The sequence below is a fragment of the Littorina saxatilis genome, linkage group LG2 (genome assembly GCF_037325665.1).
Source record: "Littorina saxatilis isolate snail1 linkage group LG2, US_GU_Lsax_2.0, whole genome shotgun sequence".
In the NCBI taxonomy this organism is placed as follows: Eukaryota; Metazoa; Mollusca; class Gastropoda; order Littorinimorpha; family Littorinidae; genus Littorina; species Littorina saxatilis.
Window position 1 is genome coordinate 38966607 of NC_090246.1, and position 14331 is coordinate 38980937.

Sequence of the window (14331 nt, forward strand, 5' to 3'; positions counted from 1 at the left end):
CACACAGGCACAGAAAGACACAAACACTGGTAGGCCTATATGAACAGACAGCCGGGCAGGTAGAGAGAAAGACAGGCAGGCAGACAGATAGGAAGGTAGGTATGCAGGCACAAGCGCGCACGCACGGCGCACGCTGGAACACACACACACACACACACACCACACACACACACACGTGACACGCACACATACACGCGCGTGCGCGCACGCGTCAGTAAAACGCAACTGAGCACGCAAGCATCCACACGCACAAACAGGCACAGACATATTTGATAACTTCCTCTAGCTTTGACTCTTTGGTCTTAAAGAAATGCCTCCACTGTACCGTGGGCTCCAGCAACTGCAAATTCATACAATGTACTGTACTGGGCACATTTTTATTCAAATTTCAAACTTTGATTAACCAACAGGCGTTTAAAAACACGGCATGATCATTTGACTTTGTTCTTGATTTCGAACTAATGTTTAGGCCAAAGGAAACGCCCTCATGAGTAGACAATACCAATAAAAACTCGATAAAGCAATGTTCCAAAAATAGGCACAGCAGCTTCCTCGTGTGTACAGTGCTAATATAATACGCTTTTGGGAATCTGTCGGCTATGCTTTTTGTAAAACGGTCCTCTCATTCAACAATACAAACATATTCTCCGTAAGCTGCAGCCTTTTTCTAATAAAATTCAAAGATAATTAGGTCAAGACAAAGACAACAACTTTGTCAACGAAGATCATGTACGTAATATATTTAAGCAAGTGCACATATGTAAATATAGTGACCAGCAACATTAAACGAGGGAGAAAAAAAACCCCAGCAAAAACAACAACAACAAATTGAATATGAGATAACGGAAAGTTAGAATGGCAACCTTATGTACAAGCAAACAGCCGGCCGCCATATCGGTCAAAGAAACGTTAAAAATCAATACTGACCGGGCAACAGCGGCAAACAGATAAAGTGTAGGCCTACTCATATATATTCAACGTGAGAATTGTTATTTCCATGCGGATTAAAAAGTCGATCAGCGAGAAAAGGCCTACTGACTCAAGCGAAATAATTATGATTAAAATTGTTCAAGCGGAAAGCATATTTATATATACACAATATACCTTTAAAAACAAGAAGTTCACACTCAGTGATGCTTACATGACTGGAATCTAGGATATTAAATGTTCTGCTGCATATTCATACATCATGAATTAATGTTCATATTCAGCACAAGGACTGAGTTGTGTATGATAGGTGTTACATAATTATAATCGCATGGTCTTTGAAGCAGTAGGCACTTATTTTACATTTGATATATTTTCGTGCGCCTGTAGTTGGCAAGGGAATTAACTTTGATTGACTAATTCGGGGAGAGCACTCTCGCGTCTCATTGACAAGAAAAACGACCGAAAACTAGTTTCTGTTGCAGAGAGAGAATTTTCTAAGTTTCATCTATGCTGTCCTGTTCTGATTAACCACCGGTAACAATGGAAGTTCATAGCACACATAGCAAGCAGTTTTTACGGCAAAAAGAACAGTGTTTGTCGGGCGTGGATCTATCAAGGAAAGGATCAGTGGATGCCCCGATTTTGGAGCTGGTGAATTTCATCAACTCTCAATGTGATTGTTTTACTACAAGCTCGTGTTCAGGGCGGATTATTGTAGTCGATAATGTGAGTAGTGATGAAAAATACTCGTTTATCTTATGAACATTGTCAGTATAGTTGTAATTTTGACAGAATGCACATTGACAGTGTCACATCCTCTGGTGTGTAAATATAACCGTACTACAATACAATACAATACAATACAATAAATCTTTATTCATCTCTAAAAGAGAAATTACAAGCTTGACTGTGTGTCTGTAAAATCAATCAATTAATCAATCAATCAACCATGCATGTAGTAACATTTACATCGCATATTCACATCATATCGTTTACACGCAAACATTGTACCCACACACTTACTAAGATAAGCCTAAAAATAGAAGCAATGCGTTGCCTGTTTAAAAATTATATCACATTATCACCTTATCACATATACCTGCGTACCTACCGAAAAGCAGTAGCTTGCCTACCAACCCACCCCTGTTATTATTTTTATAGGTACACTATTCACTTTATCTTTCACTCTAGGGACCTTGGGCGCACCAACCAGTGAAGATAATTGCCCTGTATATGGATTCCCTCAATGCAAAGAAGAAGAAGAATTTAAGACCTGTCTAAAAGTCCAACAATGTCTTCTTCTTCTTCTTCTTCTTCCGTAGAGGACTGGGTTCTTGCGAACGTCTCAGGGTAAATGGGAAAAACTCTCTGTTACCGAGAGTGGCTAGCTCCGGCAAACAGGGAGATTAAAAAGGTGGGGAGGTTAAAACTATGTACAGGGGAGAGTGCGTTCAAGGGCGGCTCTCGATCATGCCCGGCTGCAGGAGACTGCTGCCGAGACGGGAGTGAAACGACTCCAGGGAGGGGGCCGATGATATTAATGTTGGTAACTTATTCCATTCGGAGATGGTGCGGGGGAAAAATGAGTGCGAAAGGGCTGGGTGGAGGGTGTACTCCTGGTGCAGCCGGCCAGCTCCCCGTGTTCGAGGGTCAGAGGGAGAGGTGTAAATGTCATTGCTACTTTCATTTATTACAGTTTGGTAAGAAATCATGAATCAGGTAGAATGCTTTTTCTTTTAATTCAGTAACATGAGACTGGATAGATAGAGATAGAAGGAGAGGCAATATGTTGGTAAATATAGTTGTCTGTCACTTTTGGGTAGTACGTGTTTTAAGAATTACACCCCTGGGGCCATATATTCCTTCAGAATTGTGCTAGCCACTTAAGCAAAATACCAAGAAAGTGATTAATCATTATGGTTTAGGTAGAGCACTTTTTCTTTTTAAGTTTATACATGTACATACATGAAACTGAACAGGGGGTGGGGGGGGGGGGGGGTGCAGAAACAAAAGCGATGGAGGTAAAAGAGAGAAGCGCAACGCATATCAGCTTAGCTTCTGCAACTGAGTAACACTGATTCTTCAAACTTGAGATGATATTGAATGGTGATTGTTCTTCTTCTGTGTTTCAGACAGATGACAAAGGAGAGGTTCAGAAACAGGGTTGTCAGTGGCTTTATGTGACACACGAAGAACCATGCTTCAGCACCATTGTAAGGGTTTGTTTTTTGTAACTTTTAGTTTCATAAATTATGTTCATGCAGTCCAGGAAAGGGGTCAGTCGTAACTTGAAAACATGACTATAGCTATCGTCATTTTCTTTTATAAAGATGCAATTGGATTTTGTTCAGGAAGAGAAAAGTAAAAGATAAGAAATCATGTTCGAATCCAGTTTCCAAAGATTGACACACCTTTAATTTGGCCATTATATATGTGGGCGTCTCTGATACTGAGCACAGACCAAAAATTGATAGGTGTACAACTTTGGGGATGTGTTTGGACACATTGCTGCAAATATGACAGAACCAAATGTTATTCATTTGCCTTCTGAGGCATTTTACTAATAAAATGAACGCTCAATATTACAAAAATCTGTTCTTGTGAATTTATAATATATTTTTGTAATCCGATGAGCGAGTCAAAATGGCGACGAAATGTGTGACATCGGTCAACACGCAACTTTGAAGTGCTCGTTTTTTAAAATTACACAGTTTTCAAATGCGATACAGGTGTTGAAAATACCACAAAGGATGAAAGTTAAATGATGCTAAGCAAAGTTGATAAATGACAAGGCATTTCGCCTAAACAGGCACGGTAAAAAGTCGGTCGCGTGCATCCATTTTTCAAGAAAATATGAGAGTAGAATCATCTAAGGCCAGCAAAGCACATACACTAACATAATCAATAACAAATGGTCTCAAGAACTCACATTTGCACTGGCTTCTTTGTGCTGTGAATAGCAAGTCGAATCACACTATGGATGTCTCTTATGAAATCATTATGTTGCCATACCCCAAAGATTCAAGAGACATTTGACTTTGGAAAAAACACTCCTGAGAACACACCACAAGCATGTTACTCTCCAAACAGTGAATTTTGAATGACAAAATCGATTTAAAATTCAGTAAAATCAATAAAAAATAAAATATAATCGAAATGCTGCAAGGCTTGTTTGAATTTTGTTCAAAACTCAAAATAGATGTACACACCAAATGGCTACTGGTTTTGACAAGCAAATTCAATGCAATTAATTCTTCAAAATGACGAAATGGAACGCTGAACGTCATTACAATACGTAATTTCGTCGTGACGTCATCCGTACATATTTCTGTTCGGCCCGTACACTGTTATTCAGCCGGTACACTCAGGTATTTGGCCTGTGAACCTGTACCAGGCTTGATCCTGTTGGAGTAGGCTATAAATATCAGTCTGCTTAACCTCAACGTCTGATGACCACAATCGGTGCAGAAATGAGATATAACGGGTTTTAACTGACAAAAGTTTGTTTTTCTTCTTAAAAGGTGTATATCTAAATTCAGTCAGGGTTTGTGGTCCTATCAAACAAACATCGTCAAAATCAAAGAAAAATATCAAACCTTAACTGTTTTTAACGGACAAAAGTTTACTTTTCTTCATCAAAAGTTTGAATTGAAATTTAGTTAGGGACAACAGATCTACCTACAAAATTTCACTAAGATCGGTGAAAAAATGGGGTTTAACGGTTTTTCAAACTGCCAAAACTTTGGTTTTTGTCTTGAAAAGTATGTTATGATATTCAGTTAGAAACAACAGACCTACTAACCAAATTTCACAAAAATCGGCTTAAAAATTAGATTTAACGGACTTTTAACTGCCAAAAATATTGCTTTTTTCTCTTGAAAAGTATGTGTTTCAGTTTAATTAAGAACAACGGACTACTATGCCAATTTTTGTGACAATCCAACTTTAAATTACAAAATGTCACACTCTCCGTGCCAAGATTGAAGACGCCCACATATATATATCCAGTGATAAAAGGTTTAGAAATAAGTTTGCATAGTGGCATCTTTTCAGTTTGTAAGCTGCCAATCATAATTTGCTAATGAATGGCCAAAGAATTATTTCCACAAGTACGTACAAGTACAATTATTAGTTGTTTAATATATTGATGTATATATATCTGATCTATAGAACATTGTGTTTTTCAACAGCAAGCCAGTCTTCGGAGTATGACTGGATCAGCAGTCTTCAAGTTTGAACCCATGGTGATGCACATACAAGTCCGGACTCTTCAATTAGCTCAGCGCTTGGTAAGATGATGCAGTGATAGCTGCGTGTATTCTTGCAAGAGTTCTTGAGTGTGTGTGTATGTGTGTGTGTGTGATATTGGTACTGGTAATGTAAACAGTGTCATATATTGTCCTATGAGGTTACCCTCATGGAAATTCGGGCTGCTTTCTCACTGGGGAAGGCGAGCTGCCGTATTTAGTATGGAGCTGCCCATTTTTTTCTTCCTGCATGCGTGTATTCATGTTACTAAGCCCTGATTCATTTCGTTGTGAACTTGGGATCTTTATCGTGCCTATGCGTGTTCGAACACCGAGGAGAGTCTGCACAAAATTGACTGTGGGAAATAAATCCCTTGCCTAATGTGGTGGTCTAGCCTCTGATGCGTTGTTTTTGCTTGAGACTTTGTGTAATCCTCAAACACAATAAGACCTTCCTGCTGACCAGGTCTTAAAGGTCCTTGTCTACATTTTTATACCGAAATCGCCATTTGACCATTAAAATGCAGAGTCTATTATCTACAAATATCAACAATACACCCCCTTTCGATCAGGAAAGACGAAGCCAGTGTAGCCGTTTGAAAATTCATTGTAGTATTCCAGCGTAGTACTCATAGTAGGATATCCTTATTTGGAAAATGCCAAGCGCAAAACTCCTCTCAAATCCCGTGCATTTCGTGCGTTTAAAAAAAAAGCGTGGACAGCGCTCCAGTGTCAAACTGTTGCTGCACTTGTTTGGGCGTGGCTATAAGCACAGTGACATGAATTTGATTCGTCAGTATTTTTAGGCAAAGCACATGTTCTCAGCAAACAGAAAACAAAATATAGGAAGCGTGAGTCACGCTACCCAAAAATAAAATCTTTTTTTACAAATAATTTTTTTTCTATAACTTTTTTCCCCATGGTTCATTCATCATTTGACATAATTTTGTATCGAAATCTATAAGATTATTGAAAAAAAGTAAAAATGTAGACGACCACCTTTAAATGATTACCTTTGTAAACAAGCAAATAAACCATGACATAATTTGAACTACACAGTCGGGATGGTGTTGGTCGTGTACATCCGATATGGATTTTGTGACATAATTGTTTTTAATGGCATGTGTCATATATATGTACGATCCATACTTTGCAAAGAGGCGTAAAACGGTTTATTCTTATTGGGATGGCGTGGGTCATGTACAACCCATATTTTTTATGTTGTGCTGGTGTGTGTGTGCGTGTGGTAAAGTGTCCCATCATTATGTGTAGCGAACATCTGAGATTGTTGTTGATAACGATAGTCATTTGAATTGTGTACATGACTGTGTTGCATTTATTTAAAGTTTATTTGTTTTTAAATGTGTATTGTTGCTGTTATTAAGATTATTATATTTAAGATTGATTTAAGGTGCTTATGTTGTTTATTGTTGCTGTTATTAAGATGATTATATTTAAGATTGTAAGGCGCTTAGAACTATTTTAGGATTTGCGCCCTTTAAATAAATACCCTTATTATTATGTTGTATCCTTCTTTATAAAGTATGAGTCGCGCATGACCGGCATAATCCGGACTGTGTAGTCTAAAGCATAATTCAGTGAAGATTAAGAAAGCCACATCAGGTTGGATGTATAATAGTATTATATTTAGTCTGTATGGCTTATTGAACAATGAAATACACCAAAGTTTTGTTCTTGTTTTAAATTGTTAAATGTGAAACTGAGTTTTTCATTAATTTTAGCACGCAGCTGCTGTAGCCTCTGGGTTCAGGAATTCTGGCATCACAATTGGTGGGAAAGGAAAGATTATTGTGGTAAGTATGTGTAGTTTCTTCCCTAATTGTGAATTTGTTGTTTCTTTATATTTTTTCTTTTTTCTTTTAACATTTTGTCAAGATTTGACTAATGTTTTAACATAGACTGAGAATCGAGATGAGGGTGGTGGTGAATGTATGTGTGTGTATAGCGATTCCAAGAAAACTATTGGATCTATTTTCATGAAACTTTATATAGGCAAATTCTTCCAGCTCATAACCCCAGACACATTTTTTCTCAGTTTCGATAAATGTCTTTGATCATGTCATATCCGGCTTTTGGTGAAAATTGAGGCGACACTGTCAAATTGATTGACATTTTTATCAAGCAGTCTTTGACTCGATCAGTCCGGACTATGGGATTGCATTTCAGGTTAGAAGTTTACAATTTAATTCATTTGGTTGCTCAGTAAAGTTACCATTTAACCCTTACACTGGTGCAATCCCGTAACACATGTTACATAGCCACCGGTGAATTAACAGAGAGAAAAATAAAGAAAAACGGTCATATAGGTTTTTGCATCCATGGGAGGTAATCGGAACCGATCAAACAAACAAACTGAGCCAGTAGCGCGACATATGTCGTGACAACCAGGTGACAGTACACGTAAAGTAGCGCAACATATGTCGCGACAACCAGCCTAAGGGTTAAAATCAAATTTTCACCAATAGATATGAAATTGATTGCATTGTATTCCCTATCTTCTCCTGAATCCAAAAATATAATAGATATGTTATGTTGACTCTGTAAATGTGCTCAGAAATAAAGAAAATCGGTGTATGCATACAGAGACTGAAGAGTAATCTACAATCTCTGATGCATATTTGATACTATGTTTGCATGCTTCTGCCTAGATGAGCGCAATCTGTTGTCTCTGTGCTGACTAATCATTTACAGTGATGTTTGAGGCCGACAGATTGACTAAATATTTTGATATCGCGTCATGTTTTTTGTTTTGTTTTGTTGATTCTCTGTGTGTGTGCACGTATACTGTGTGTGTGTGTTGTCTGTCTCAGTGTCATTCAGTTATTGGTTGGCCTTTTCTCTCTTCCAAACTGCACAACCTGATTGAATTCATTTCATTGGTCCTTTGGGTAAATTTGTGTTTCAGGCTGTTCGGAGCACACACTCCCTTGAAGCTCCTTTGTCTTGCGGTGGAGAGCTTTTGGTCACAGACGCTGTAAGTTTAAAGCAAAAACTAGTGATCATTAATGATTAATCCAAAACCAAAAATAAACTGCTAACATTCCAAAATTCAGAATCAATGTGTGTTTTTTTTGTGTGGTTATAATAATGAAACGTTCCAATAACCAACAATTCTTGTGTTTTGATTTAGTGAAAGCTTTCTTTTAAGATCTTGCCTTATCAAATTTTCTGTTCATTATCTCCATAAATGTACTTCCATTTTGAGACTGAGCCCTCTTTAAGACCTGATTTAAAAATAAAAAGGTCTTAAATGGGGGTTTGACTGTACGTAATTGCCCATCAATGTTATTTGCATGTCACATAATTGTATATTGAGATGCTGCAGTCTACCTTATTTTAATCTTTTTTTCTCCCCTATGGGATAACTAGCCACTTTCATCGGTTGAAAACGACGTTAAACACCAAATAAAGAGAGAAAGAAAGCCACTTTCATTATCTCTCTCCCTCTCAATGTTCTATCTAGTCTGTTGGTTTTATATAGCGATTACTTCCCTTTGGTTATTTGATAGGTTTTATATAAGTTAAATTTTGCTCTCTACTCTTTTATAATCATTTTCCCCCTCATAGGATAGCTAGCCCCTTTCACTAACCCTATTTCCATGATCTATCAGCTACAAGCTTGTCGAATTTTGTTGCAGTACATCAGGCATCTGGCTCTCTGTGCAAACAAGAAGATGCTAGAAAACCTGGCAAGAATTGCAAGGTATGTGAAAAAAGCGGAATTTAAATTTTGAATTAGTTAATTTTGTTCTGGCAGAATGTGTCAGACACACTTTCTCTCGTTAACACTTTTTTCCCCATTTACAGTCACACACACACAAACACACACACACTGTACACACTCTCTCTCTCTTTACCTTTCCAGTAAAACTCTTTCAGACAAACAGGTATAAACAGCAATACAACAAGAAAGCATTCTTAGCAGTTACCAAAATTTCATTTTATTGCAGGTTTTTTGACAACTTCAAGACTCTGGTTGAAAACCCATTGGAAAGAGACAGCAAGAAAAAAACAAATAAAAAAGATCGCAAGCAAGATCCTGCTCTGACAAAGCTACCGAGTGAAAGTGTAAAGACAGCTTCAGTGGACAGAAATATGGACTCCGGATTTTCAAGTGATCACAGCTCTGGGAAAGACAGTGGTGGAATGGAGGAATGTTTTGACAGCTTGTTATTTGAAGAAACATAAATAAAAACAAGTCGCGTAAGGCGAAAATACAATATTTAGTCAAGTAGCTGCCATTTTTCAGCAAGACCGTATACTCGTAGCATCGTCAGTCCACCGCTCATGGCAAAGGCAGTGAAATTGACAAGAAGAGCGGGGTAGTAGTTGCGCTAAGAAGGATAGCACGCTTTTCTGTACCTCTCTTTGTTTTAACTTTCTGAGCGTGTTTTTAATCCAAACATATCATATCTATATGTTTTTGGAATCAGGAACCGACAAGGAATAAGATGAAAGTGTTTTTAAATTGATTTGGACAATTTAATTTTGATAATAATTTTTATATATTTAATTTTCAGAGCTTGTTTTTAATCCGAATATAACATATTTATATGTTTTTGGAATCAGCAAATGATGGAGAATAAGATAAACGTAAATTTGGATCGTTTTATAAATTTTTATTTTTTTTTACAATTTTCAGATTTTTAATGACCAAAGTCATTAATTAATTTTTAAGCCACCAAGCTGAAATGCAATACCGAACCCCGGGCTTCGTCGAAGAGTACTTGACCAAAATTTCAACAAATTTGGTTGAAAAATGAGGGCGTGACAGTGCCGCCTCAACTTTCACGAAAAGCCGGATATGACGTCATCAAAGACATTTATCAAAAAAATGAAAAAAAACGTTCGGGGATTTCATACCCAGGAACTCTCATGTCAAATTTCATAAAGATCGGTCCAGTAGTTTAGTCTGAATCGCTCTACACACACACACACACGCACGCACGCACACACACACGCACATACACCACGACCCTCGTTTCGATTCCCCCTCGATGTTAAAATATTTAGTCAAAACTTGACTAAATATAAAAATGAATCATTCATATTTTCATTGCCTTTTAGTCTGAAATCATTTGGACTCATCTCTTTTATATTCATTCATCATGCCCTCTTTTGACAAAATGAAAAAAGTATCATCCCAGGTACGGATATATATATCCGTACCCACTCATGCGGCTCTATCTGACCAGGTACAGATATATCTGTACCCACTCATGCGGCTCTATCTGACCAGGTACAGATATATTTGCTCAGACACTGTTCGCTTCAGTCGCTTCCTGTAACGTCAATCTAACGCCTGCATTCCAGCGTGTTGAAACACAAATACGACAGCTGGTCTCGGCTAAAAAAAACCTTGGTCAACATAGGTGGGGTAGAAAAAAACAGTAAAAAGTAAAGTTGAAAAACTTTGTCTAAAACAGTAAAAATTATACTAATTAATAAAACAATTCTTATGCACAGAAAGTTGAGCCACCATTCTGTATCTTAAGCAAATTCATCCTGAGATGCACACAAACCGAGATATGAAGGATCAAGACCATTTAATATACAAACACTTCTCAATCGCATGAGGGATAGGGGGTCAAGGTCATACTGTATTAGCAAATGGTTGCAATTCTTTTTTAAGATGATAACAGACTTATAAATGTCCCATCGAAGACTATCACAGCAAGCATGCAAACATGTATTCTTTGCATGGCACACTGCAGACTTAAAAGACATTTTGCTTTGACATGCGAAGTGGCTTTTAGGATTGCATAGCATCCTGCAATAACCAAAGCTGAAGTGTCCGCAATGCTGTCAAAAATGTCATAGCTAATTTTGATTTGTTGTACATCACAAGCAAACGGATTGTCGTATTGAAAAAAAAAAAAAAATGTGTGTACCCTGATACAATCTGGTACATTCAGATTAAAAAAACAATGTAGTAAAATGAACCCGGGAAGTATATATATGTAACCTCATCTTTATTTACTCTAACACTAGGACCTGTGCGACTCATTGTACAGCCCATTTACCTTCACCAGAACTGAAGGCCATATTTTCAATCAATCACAGACTGCATAATCAAACATGAATTTCCTCATCATTAGCAAAGTATTTGAGCGGCAGCGAGACACTAGGCACCACCCCAGCACCCTCTATTTCCAAAGTATGATCACACAGAAACGCTATTGCGTAGGCATCGGAATCTGGTGGCGTCTCTATCACTCCATTCAGCACAAGATGGTGAATTCCTGCAGAGTCGACACTGTGAGATCCATCGTGATCATGCCCCGCCAAACACCCGATCACGCAGCCATGGGAGTGAAGAATTTTCTGTACGTCTGTGTAGTTCCATACAAGACACGTTCCAGTGTTTACTGCCTCACTCAGTACTGGGTTCAACTGCACATGGCCTGTTGCAGAAGAATAAGATTTCAGTTTACCGGGGTAATAGTTTAAATGCTGCATTCATGCTGTGTTTTGTTAACTAAATAACAAGTAGAATTTTTTTATTTTTATGTTCAGACCTGCTTCATAGGTAAAAAATAACACCAATACTCACTTATTTTTTCCCAAATCTTAATTTCCACTTGGATGTGTCTTCAAAAGCATTGAAAATATCAAATATTAATGTGAAGCTGAATTCCCACCTGAATGCGAACTTGCGTTTCAGGTGGTTAAAGCATGTGACAACTCATCAAGTTTGCTTCATTACAGGGTACACAGATCAAACTCTCGCTTTAAAACATCATCAATAATTGCTGTCTATCACATTTGTTTTGTTCACCATTTTCACTAGATGTTTTTAACATTATGCCCCTGGTTTTTGCCAATTGTTAGGCTTGTTGCATGTCATTGTCACCATTAGCAAAGAATGCCTGACATGCATGAGGGTTGGTACACTCCTCAGAACAAAGAAGAGGAAACCCTCCTCCCCAAGGAGGTCCAGGGTCATGCTAGTTTTGCTATGTAGTGAAGAAGCTAAAACATTTCATCATATCAAGCAAGATTTTTCAGTCTGCACAATTTCACTCTCAAACCTCAGGGAGCATCAAATACATGCATGTACCAAATACAATTCTGGAGGGTTTGAGAATTCAAATGGAGGTCGTTTGAGAATAAGATTGTTCGATTATCTTGGACACGAAAAAAACAGATTGCTCCTGCAGAGTAGGAAATTTGTATCTGCAAAAAAATGTGGATCCGCGGAAAAGACCCACCGTTGATGCATGAATGTGAAATATTTCACTCACCACATAAGAGAACATTTTGCCTTTTGGAGTCTGCGTCCGTCAGCTGTGCATTGAGCCAGCCCAGCTGCTCTTTTCCCAGGCCACCATTGTAGGCCGCAAAACGCCTGGCATCTCCCTGCACACCTACGGAAGAGTTCTTCTCCTCATTGGGGTTGTTCTGATGCAGAATCTCTACTGCTTCCAGGTAGTGAGGGTGCTTAGGAGAGTCGCCGAAGCCTAACACTCCAACATCGTAAGTATCCAAAACGACAAGCTTTAGGCGAGGGTGTACCACCGCTGAGTAGTAGAAAGCGCCCTCCACTGACTGAGCACCTCGCAGCCTGCTGGTGTTGAGTTCTGACAAGTAGCACTCTTTCCGTGTCATGTTGTACAGATCGTGGTTGCCAATCATGTGATGTGTTGAACACGGCAATTCTCTGAATGGGGCAAGTGCTGTTTCCAGAGCTACTGCTACAGCCTTCTCTCCATTTTTGCGTCTGTTCATACCATCAATGAGGTCACCCAGCTGAAGTACGAACGCTAGGCTGTACGGCAAGTTCTTCCATTTAGAGATGGTTTTCTTCAGTGACTGGAGAGCAGCTCTGTAATAGCGTCGCCTTGTCTGGTTGTAGTTTGTACCATCATCCACATCAGCGTACTGTACATCCGCTATCAGTCCAAACGCCAGATGATGCTGGTTTTGCATGTTTTCTGGGGAGATAAAATAAGACTGTTACTGGTTCTGTTAGAACAGCAGGGTACAAACAAGTTTCAGCATGAAAATCCTGAAAAAAGTAAATGTGGTATGTATATATACACGTCCTTAAAATTCAAGGACAGCTATATCAATCTGTCCCAATACATGTAGTTCGTGTGATAAGAAAACAGATAACAACCGTTTTTACGTCAATTAATTATGCCTCAGGTCAGCAATCTTTTTTCTTATCAAACTCATTAATCATCACTGGTGAAACTAGTCTCACCTATTTAGTGATGATTGAAGATCTATAATTAGTTTTGTTCTCTTGGTAACAGTATAGTTACCTGGAATTGTGACTGCAGCTGATTCTAATAATGCAACAGGATTGTGAGCTCAACATTACCAGGGACCTATATTTAGAGGTCTATGAGTATGACATTACTCAATACATGTCCGGTCTGTCATTTATTTATTACTTTAACAATTTTTCTATTCATAGGCTTCTTGTTGTTTTCATATTACAAAGTTATGTAACTTTTATGAATATGTAAATAAAACATCGTTTGAACCAATAGACGTCCAAAAAATAGTAAGCCAAACTGTAATACGAAAGTAGTGAGAGAGATATATAGATAACACAAAACAGCATACCGGTACAGCCAAAATGTCGTCTGCTAGTGCTACAAGTATCAGTACAATGTGACAAACATGCCAAAGGTGAATTTTTGATCGTTTACACCAGATTTATAGAAAACTGCTGCCCCATGAAAGTACAGAAACGGACATTTCACGATGACGAAACCGCAAGCAACATAACACGTGTTCCACGTATTATGACATATCATGAAAGTAAGAAGAAAGGCTGCTTTCGAACCTGCCATCGACATCGTTATCTGTGACTGGTGAATAACACGGATCTGCAAAATGTTTCACGTCATCTTCAGGAAAGTTCCGGGAGACTCTAGGGCTGTATCACATATATAAAGATGTACTGGTGGGCTTTTCCCTGAGTTGCTTATTGTCCTGTACTACATAACCTGTTGTGCTTGTTGACAACATCCATTCACATCCCTTCCACCATTCTTGCAGTCGTCAAGTGGCTGAGACAGCCGGATGGCACAGGGGAGGTAACTGTCACATAGAATAAGTTTCTTTGGAGATAACCTCCCTTTGCAAAAATGTTTCTGTGTTGCGGGCGTGTCAAAACTAA

The 14331-nt window shown here is 38.4% G+C and overlaps 2 protein-coding genes across 2 annotated transcripts; one reads left to right on the forward strand and one right to left on the reverse strand.

Annotated features, from left to right (window-relative positions):
- The first annotated feature begins 1352 nt into the window (after window positions 1–1352).
- Window positions 1353–9418, forward strand: LOC138958958 (tRNA wybutosine-synthesizing protein 3 homolog). Its single transcript, XM_070330311.1, has 7 exons — window positions 1353–1656; window positions 3063–3143; window positions 5121–5219; window positions 6920–6991; window positions 8104–8172; window positions 8837–8901; window positions 9149–9418. The coding sequence occupies exons 1-7, from the start codon at window positions 1471–1473 to the stop codon at window positions 9384–9386; spliced, it is 810 nt and encodes a 269-aa protein (XP_070186412.1). The 5' UTR covers window positions 1353–1470; the 3' UTR covers window positions 9387–9418.
- A 1309-nt stretch (window positions 9419–10727) lies between these two features.
- On the reverse strand, window positions 10728–14244 carry LOC138958956 (manganese-dependent ADP-ribose/CDP-alcohol diphosphatase-like). Its single transcript, XM_070330308.1, has 3 exons — window positions 13996–14244; window positions 12443–13132; window positions 10728–11602 (listed from the first exon to the last, which is right to left on the reverse strand). The coding sequence occupies exons 1-3, from the start codon at window positions 14006–14008 to the stop codon at window positions 11271–11273; spliced, it is 1035 nt and encodes a 344-aa protein (XP_070186409.1). The 5' UTR covers window positions 14009–14244; the 3' UTR covers window positions 10728–11270.
- Between the last annotated feature and the right edge of the window lie 87 nt (window positions 14245–14331).

What these genes read in the sequence shown, in the direction of transcription:
- LOC138958958 (XM_070330311.1), top strand. Translation starts at nt 1,471, where the DNA reads ATGGAAGTTCATAGCACACATAGCAAGCAGTTTTTACGGCAAAAAGAA. An exon ending in GGATTATTGTAGTCGATAAT is followed by an intron (nt 1,657 to 3,062) that starts GTGAGTAGTGAT and finishes TCTGTGTTTCAG; the next exon opens with ACAGATGACAAAGGAGAGGT. An exon ending in GGAAAGGAAAGATTATTGTG is followed by an intron (nt 6,992 to 8,103) that starts GTAAGTATGTGT and finishes TTTGTGTTTCAG; the next exon opens with GCTGTTCGGAGCACACACTC.
- LOC138958956 (XM_070330308.1), bottom strand. An exon ending in GCAAAATGTTCTCTTATGTG is followed by an intron (nt 11,603 to 12,442) that starts GTGAGTGAAATA and finishes CTTCTGCAACAG; the next exon opens with GCCATGTGCAGTTGAACCCA.